The sequence below is a fragment of the Cynara cardunculus genome (assembly GCF_001531365.2).
Source record: "Cynara cardunculus var. scolymus isolate 2C chromosome LG 8, CcrdV1, whole genome shotgun sequence".
NCBI lineage: Eukaryota > Viridiplantae > Streptophyta > Magnoliopsida > Asterales > Asteraceae > Cynara > Cynara cardunculus.
Genome location: NC_037535.1, coordinates 1993080 through 2001284, shown reverse-complemented (window position 1 = coordinate 2001284; position 8205 = coordinate 1993080). Strand labels below are relative to the sequence as shown.

The window sequence follows — 8205 nt, the reverse complement described above, 5'->3', positions numbered from 1 at the left end:
GTGAAATTTACTCTAAAAAATTAATAGTTATAAATCAAGTGACATTTATAAGAAAAAAGTATCATAAATGAAATGGCAGGAGAAGGATGGTGGTTGGAAGGGACAACCGTGGTCCACTACACAATCAACTCCTTATCATAAAATAAATAACCGTTAGGGTTAGGTACGTAAAATTAATACATTTCAATCTCTTTTTTTAAAACAGATCGATGTATATGAAAATAAGGAAGGTTCCTTTCTAATCCATATCAAACTTTAACTTATTCTGTCAAATGCTTTAAAACCTTATATGGTGATGCTAAATTCGGAATTTGATATTTTACCTCCATACTACAAGTGTATGCGTCTATTCAATCTAATTCATCTTTATTTCGTCATTTTTTATTTTATTTTATAAATTTGTGTGGTTTTAAAAAACCAACACTACAAAATAAAGAAGCTTTATAGATAGATTTTTTTTACCAATAATTTCCATCAGATTTGTGGCCGATGGTTGACGGATTGAATATCACCTACAGATTTTTCCGTCGGTGATTGAAAATTTGATCGTAATCACAATCACTCACCACAATTTCTCTAGCAATGAAATTTGCCGCTAATCTGCCGGTGATGGCTTTTTCTGATGGATTACACACTAATTTTTTCGTCGGTGAAGTCTCTTTGTTTTGTAATGTAAAGAATCTTCTGTTGGTTATTAGTTTCAAGGAATATTTTATGATATTACAAGAGTTCAACGTTTCATTTTTACTAGAAGCGCATTTGTGCAATGCAGCGAGACACATCTCGGTTTTAATATTATATTTTGTTATTTGTCTCTATCGATGTTATAATACGATTTTATGTGTTTTTAAGAAAGCATTAATGATTTTATTTTTAAATAAAATATAAATTTGAAGATATCATATCAATGTTCAAATCAACTATTTAAAAGTTCTCATTTTTATGTAATTTCTTTAATTTATTTTTTTAATTATAATTTAATTTAAGTTTAATAACAAAATAATTTATTTTTGATTTAATAATATAAACATTTTAATAGATAATAATTAAGTATTCTGTTATAACTCAATGATTATTCTAATTATATTTTTGATTTTTTATATTTAAAATGATATGTTTATTCTGTATTTGATTATATATTTATCTGCAGTTACTTACATAAATTCAGATCTAGAGCTTTAATAAGTTGTACTTACGCATAATTTATTATATATATATATATATCTATACTATATTATAAACCATTTAATACTTTAATATCTCTCAAGTTTCATCAACCCCTCACATGAATATCTGGCGATATTTATATTTATATAATTCTGTGTCAGTAGTCACATTTAGAGTAGAGTCTTGGACATGGCCAAAGAAATTAATGTTGGTGGTGCAAAAGATTACCAAGACCCTCCACCGGCAGTCCTTTTTGACGCCCAAGAGCTCACCAAATGGTCCTTTTACAGAGCCATCATTGCTGAGTTCATTGCCACCCTCTTGTTCCTTTACATCACCGTCTCCACTATCATCGGCTACAACTCCCAGACAGACCCCATCTACACCTCCGACCAATGTGGTGGCGTCGGAATCCTCGGCATCGCCTGGGCCGTCGGTGGCATGATCTTCGTCCTAGTTTATTGCACCGCCGGCATCTCCGGTGACTTTTCTCATCATCTCTCACTATCATCATTTAACTAATTACCATACTTTGACAAGTTGATGGTTTGATATTTAATTTGCAGGAGGACACATTAACCCTGCCGTCACATTTGGGTTGTTGTTAGCCAGGAAGATCACCCTCCCAAGGGCGGTCATGTACATTGTGGCTCAATGCTTGGGTGCCATCTGTGGTTGTGGTCTTGTGAAGGCTTTCCAAAAGACTAACTATGAGAATTACGGTGGTGGTGCTAACGAGCTTGCCGATGGCTATAGTAAAGGCACAGGATTGGGTGCGGAAATCATCGGCACCTTTGTCCTCGTATACACCGTATTTTCAGCCACTGATCCCAAGAGAAATGCCCGCGATTCCCATATCCCCGTAAGTACTTCCCCTCCCCATGATTCATAAAAACCCAATCGCAACTATCCTCTTTTGAATAAGAAAGTTAATGGTTTTTCCATTCAAAAAAATAGTTCAAATTATACTTTGTTGGGTTTTTCTAAACTTTTTCGTATTTAAAGATGTGAAACAATTTGAAGAGAGAATTGAAGTTTCAACTTATCTAGAGAAGAAATGGTCAAAGTATAAGCAGATAACTCTTGTGTATATAATTAAAGGTGTTGGCACCTCTCCCTATCGGATTTGCTGTGTTCATGGTTCATTTGGCCACAATCCCAATCACTGGCACAGGAATAAACCCAGCTCGTAGTTTAGGTGCCGCCGTGGTCTATGGAAAAGACAAAGCCTGGGATGATCAAGTAAGCCAAGTTATAAATATATAATCATGTCAACTCCTCCTCCTTCATCTAATTTTACCAACCATATAATGTGTCTACACTGAGGGTTTGCAGTGGTTATTCTGGGCGGGACCAATGATCGGAGCCTTCATCGCGGCCTTGTACCACCAGTATGTACTGAGAGCAGGAGCAGTGAAAGCTCTTGGATCCTTCAGGAGTAATGCCTAGCTAGGAGAAGAGCACATGGAGGTTACAGGACTTAACATGTTATGGTGAGACTTTTCTGCATTGAAGGGAGTTTGTCTGTCTTTTAATTATTAGGGTTTTTGGTTGTTGTTAAAATAGGTTGTTTTTTGAATGCTTTCTTCTATGTGTTGAATGAGAAATGACTTTGAAAATTGAGATGGGCAGCTACAAAACTGTTAAATAAGCCATGTTATTCATATCACAAAACACCATTACCGGTTAATGTTATTGTGGTCATTGGTCAAGACGTAAAGACGGGTAACTTTAGTGATCAAATTGAAAAAAATAATGACTTATGGAAAGAGAAACCCGACTTGGTCTAATAAGGTTAATTTTTTGGTAATGCCGTTTCAAATTAGAAAGTTGTAATTAGGAAATAAGAAAAGTGATATCGACTTGAATTGAAAAGATTACATCATATATACCTGTTTATACTATGCGTAACTAAAATATAAAATCTATTGGTGATGAAGGTATTTTTTTAAGGTTTCAACTTTTCACTTAAAAGCTATTTATTTACGTCTTAATAGTTCCATTAAGAACGAGTTGCTAAATCGCTAAGTGTTGAATCTTATTTGATAAAAAAAAGTCTGACTCATGGTTACAAAACCCTCTAAATGATTTTGTATATTGGGTCTTCTTGAACCATTTAACGCCTTGTTTCATTTTAAACAATTATCAAACAACCATATTTCATTTTACACTTTATCATACGAGTTTCTTAATCATTTTGACCATTTAATCATTCTATGTCAACTCAAATAGTTCCTTATTCATTTTAGAGAACCTGTTAAAAATGACGTAAAGTTTCATTTATATGGAAAGCATGTTTTGTAATTGTATATTTGTTATTGTATATTTAAAAAGTTAAAGGCGTTGAGATGCATCATCGGTACGTGGAAGAGTTGAATACACCACAAAATCCCTTGCCATGCTTCGTATTTATTATTTGGGTAACCTTTAATTGGTTACAACAAAACAGAGGGATTAAATTGACATAAAAATAAAGTCGAGGGACCAGAGTGGCACACTCAAAAAAACAAGTGCCCAAAACACCAACATACATGATATAAGAGGGACACCATATATAAAACCAACCCAACTTAATTTGTACAATTGCATTGGAATATTCTGCAACCTTCGTGCCCTTCTCCTACACATTGCTCCTGAAGGATCCAAGTCCTTTCGCTGCTCCTGCTCTCAGTACATACTGGTGGTAGATGGCGGCAATGGCGGCTCCGATCATTGGTCCCACCCAGAATAACCACTGCACACAGTTCAAACCCAGATCAGCAAGCGTATATAAACATGGTAAAATTGAAGGAGTTGACATGATTATACATATAACTTAGCTTACTTGATCATCCCAGGCCTTGTCTTTTCCATAGATAACAGCCGCACCAAAACTACGAGCTGGGTTGATTCCGGTGCCGGTAATTGGGATTGTGGCTAAATGAACCATGAACACAGCAAATCCAATAGGGAGAGGTGCCAACACCTATAATCCCAAACAATTATATATATATATATATATATATGTGTGTGTGTGTGTGTCAAAAGAAATTAATTGAAGTTAAGAATCTTGCTTAAAAACAAGTAATATATATATATATATATATATATATATGCAGAGGAGAGAAGTGAAAGTACTTACGGGGACATGGGAATCGCGGGCATTTCTCTTGGGATCAGTGGCTGAGAAGACGGTGTATACGAGGACAAAGGTGCCGATGATTTCCGCACCCAACCCCGTGCCTTTGCTGTAGCCATCGGCAAGTTCGTTGGCACCACCACCGTAATTATCATAGTAAGTCTTTTGGAAAGCCTTCACAAGACCACAACCACAGATGGCACCCAAGCATTGAGCCACAATGTACATGACCGCCCTTGGAACACTCACCTTCCTGGCCAACAACAACCCAAACGTGACGGCAGGGTTAATGTGTCCTCCTGCAAATTTCAAAATCCATTATACATATATGAACTTGTCAAGTTATAGAGTAGCTTAGTTAGTTAAATGATGGATGATGATCATTATATACATATAATTGAAAGAGTTACCGGAGATGCCGGCGGTGCAATAAACGAGGACGAATATCATGCCACCGAAGGCCCAAGCGATTCCGAGGATTCCGACGCCACCACATTGGTCGGAGCTGTGGATGGGGTCTGTCTGAGACTTGTAGCCGATAACTGTCAAAACGGTGATATAAAGGAACAAGAGGGTTGCAACGAACTCGGCAATGATGGCTCTGTAAAAGGACCATTTGGTGAGTTCCTCGGCGTCAAAAAGGTCTGCCGGTGGAGGGTCTTGGTAATCTCTTGCAGTGTAATCATGGCCACCAACCCCAACGTCTTTCGCCATTCCCAAGAGTAAGACTAGCTAAATATGTGAGAGAGAATAGAGAGAATGGTGTGAGGGATGAGATGAGGAGAGTGGAGAAGCAGTTGGAGTATTTATATGGAGAGGTGTGACGAATAATTTCGATATAATCAGATAATCATTTACCACAAAAATTAGCATAATCATGATTTAGACCACTTTGGTTGATAAATTACTTCCGACTTTATCATCATACACAAAACTACAAACAATATAAAAAGAAAAGTAAACATGAAGCAATAATGCTATTTATTTTTTATATTTTTTAAATAAATAGTTGTATGATTGTTCCTTAAACTTGAGATCACGTAAGATCAAGGGCTTTTCGTAAGAATTGTAAAACCAATTCTCAATCTTTGAATTAGATCTACAATCTGAATATTCATAATCACAAAATTGTCACGAGACTTCTCAGTAATCACGAAATTGTCACTGTACAACTTTAGACAATTAGATCATTGGCTTATAAAGTTGATCAATAAACATAAATTAGCCTCACGGGTCTCACAAAAAACTCTTGGTCTCACGTGAACTCAACCTTTGTTCTTTATTAGATGTATATATGGATTATATAGAATTTTTCCTTTAAAAAACTTTGCACACGGGTATTTCTTTTTTTTTTGTAAACTTGGATTATTTAAAAAAGATTTTAAGGTGATAGAAAGTAAAATTCATTTCATAAAATGGTTATATGAATAAATTTTAGTGATAAATTAAGTTTGAAATTCTATTCCAAAAACAAACAATTCCACGTAATAAATAAAATAAAAAAAGGCGGCAAGTAGAGTTGGAGAGGGCCACCCACCACCGTCCATTCCTGGATTGCCATTTATTTTTCTGCTAACCCAGCCAATCATCTTCAACACAAAAGGCCATCCCACTGCCACGTGTCAAAAATAATATAATCAGGTAAAAAACAAAAGTTGACACCAAACCTCTTGTAATTAATTAAATTTTAATATGCTTTTTAAATTACAGATTCAGTTTCTGTTTGGTGGTTTTTACGAAAACGTACTTAGAAACTTATTTACTAAGGATTGGGACTTGATGTATGTCATTTTACAATGAATTGGTCACTCTCATTAATGATCATCCGGTTCCTTAGTTAATTTTGAGTGTATTTTTGTTCTTTTTTCTTTTTTTTTGTCTTTCACTTAAGAGACCAATTACATGAAAAGTCCGGTGGTGATTTCTAAGGAGATCATGCTCTTTTCGTATAATTGGATTAGATTTAGTTCGAAGTCTTGTAATATTCATGATTGGAATGCTTGGTGTATCATCCCTTTAGCAGCTTTGTTATAAGTGCTAGCATCTTGCTAGCCTTCGGTGGTTTCTTAATAAATTTGTTGTTTCTAAAAAAAACTTAAGAGACCAATTACATGAAGACCAAACAAACCACAAGGACCAAATTTGTAATAAAGTAAAAAAAATTATACTTTAATTTTATTAAATTAATTAATTATTATAATTTAACATATATCAATTAATTATTATACTTTAAGTTTAATATTAATATATAATATATTTTCTTTCAAAAAAATTTATTAGCGTATGTATACACACATGGAGACACACACACACACATATACACGTAGTAAGGTTCAGCCTTTTAGAGAAAAACAATATTTATCAACAATTTGATTAATTCATTCAATACGTGTGATTAAATTAACTTTTATAATAAATTTTTTTAATTACAAAATTTCACCACCCCTGAGTTTTATTTGAAAAAAAAATGAAAAATAAAAAATCAAGTGAAATTAATTAGAACACATTGATATATTTTTTCATCTTTTTTTTCATTATTTTTCGGTTTATCATTTATTTAGTATTTTCCATTGAATTCAAAAAAATCTCTCTCTCTCTCTCTCTCTCTCTCTCTCTCTCTCAATGCAAACTAAATGAAAAACGGGGAAATCACAGAAAAAATAGAAGAAAAAATATATCAATATGGATGTCAAATTAGTGATAAAAATATGATATTAATTTATTTCACTCGATAATTATTTAAATCTCGTCTTCTTTTTTTCCGAATAAAAATAGGTGGGAATGAGATTTTTTTAATTTAAAAAATATTGCTTTGAACACCAATTTAATCATATCTCTTAAATCAATTAATATAATGATTGATAATTTTATGTTGAATCTCACTATATATGTATGTGTGTATGCATGCACGCATATGTGTAGACGTATATAATATATATTTTATGAAAGAAAATATATTGTATATTAAAATAAAACTTAAAGGATAATGAATAATATATAAACCCTATATAGAATAATTAATTAATTTAATAAATTCAAAAGTAGAAAACAATTAATATTTTTATTTAATTTTTTATACATAATTATGAATTTCGTTCTTATGGTTTGCATATTTTTACGAAATTGGTCTCTTGAGTACAAAAAAAATGAAAAGGACAAAAATGCCCTCAAAGTTAACAGAGGAACTAGATGGTCGTTAGGGGGAGAGACCAATTAATTACAGAACGACATACTACAAGTCATAATATATAATAAATGAAGTTCGAAGACTATTTTCGTAAAAACCACCAACAAAGACCAAATCCATAATTTACTCTAAATTAAATGACAATTAAGTTGCGATAAACTAGTTGATAAATTAACCAAATATCTGAATCTTAAAAAAAATATAAAATTTGGTTGCTTTTATTAAACGAAGAGTATATTTGAAAAAAAATATTTATGAAGATTATTAATAAACTATTTAGAACATTCTTTCAAAAATTACCTTATATTGTTTATTATGACAAGTGAACTAGATTTAATTGTTAAGTATTTGTCATCGTGTTTTAAATATATATTAACAAAACTTTATTAACATATATATCACACGAGCGGGCTTGCTGCATCCACCAATAGCTGCCGCTGAAATTTTATATAGAGAGAGATTATGCAATCTTATATATTTGTATAATCAACATAACTCAATTTCAACCGTACATTTAATTTAATATAAATATATAATTTTATAAAAGTTTTGATTGTTTCCTAATATAAAATATTGATCATAGTTAATGAACTTTCATAATTTTCATAAATATCTCAATTGATTGGGTTGCATTGGTTGTACAAATGGACATAGTTGCATTTGAAATATACTATATATATATATATAGAGAGAGAGAGAGAGAGAGAGAGTGAGAGAGAGAGACAGAGAGAGT

The 8205-nt window shown here is 32.7% G+C and overlaps 2 protein-coding genes across 2 annotated transcripts; one reads left to right on the top strand and one right to left on the bottom strand.

Annotated features, from left to right (window-relative positions):
• Positions 1 to 1347: 1347 nt before the first annotated feature.
• On the top strand, positions 1348 to 2783 carry LOC112516919 (probable aquaporin PIP2-2). Its single transcript, XM_025124170.1, has 4 exons — positions 1348 to 1648; positions 1734 to 2029; positions 2269 to 2409; positions 2503 to 2783. The coding sequence occupies exons 1-4, from the start codon at positions 1357 to 1359 to the stop codon at positions 2614 to 2616; spliced, it is 843 nt and encodes a 280-aa protein (XP_024979938.1). The 5' UTR covers positions 1348 to 1356; the 3' UTR covers positions 2617 to 2783.
• Positions 2784 to 3546: 763 nt separating this feature from the next.
• On the bottom strand, positions 3547 to 5052 carry LOC112516738 (probable aquaporin PIP2-2). Its single transcript, XM_025123949.1, has 4 exons — positions 4696 to 5052; positions 4289 to 4584; positions 3992 to 4132; positions 3547 to 3901 (listed from the first exon to the last, which is right to left on the bottom strand). The coding sequence occupies exons 1-4, from the start codon at positions 4997 to 4999 to the stop codon at positions 3788 to 3790; spliced, it is 855 nt and encodes a 284-aa protein (XP_024979717.1). The 5' UTR covers positions 5000 to 5052; the 3' UTR covers positions 3547 to 3787.
• Positions 5053 to 8205: the final 3153 nt, after the last annotated feature.

What these genes read in the sequence shown, in the direction of transcription:
- LOC112516919 (XM_025124170.1), top strand. Translation starts at nt 1,357, where the DNA reads ATGGCCAAAGAAATTAATGTTGGTGGTGCAAAAGATTACCAAGACCCT. An exon ending in CCCGCGATTCCCATATCCCC is followed by an intron (nt 2,030 to 2,268) that starts GTAAGTACTTCC and finishes ATATAATTAAAG; the next exon opens with GTGTTGGCACCTCTCCCTAT. An exon ending in ACAAAGCCTGGGATGATCAA is followed by an intron (nt 2,410 to 2,502) that starts GTAAGCCAAGTT and finishes GAGGGTTTGCAG; the next exon opens with TGGTTATTCTGGGCGGGACC.
- LOC112516738 (XM_025123949.1), bottom strand. Translation starts at nt 4,999, where the DNA reads ATGGCGAAAGACGTTGGGGTTGGTGGCCATGATTACACTGCAAGAGAT. An exon ending in TTGCACCGCCGGCATCTCCG is followed by an intron (nt 4,585 to 4,695) that starts GTAACTCTTTCA and finishes TGAAATTTGCAG; the next exon opens with GAGGACACATTAACCCTGCC. An exon ending in CCCGCGATTCCCATGTCCCC is followed by an intron (nt 4,133 to 4,288) that starts GTAAGTACTTTC and finishes TTGGGATTATAG; the next exon opens with GTGTTGGCACCTCTCCCTAT.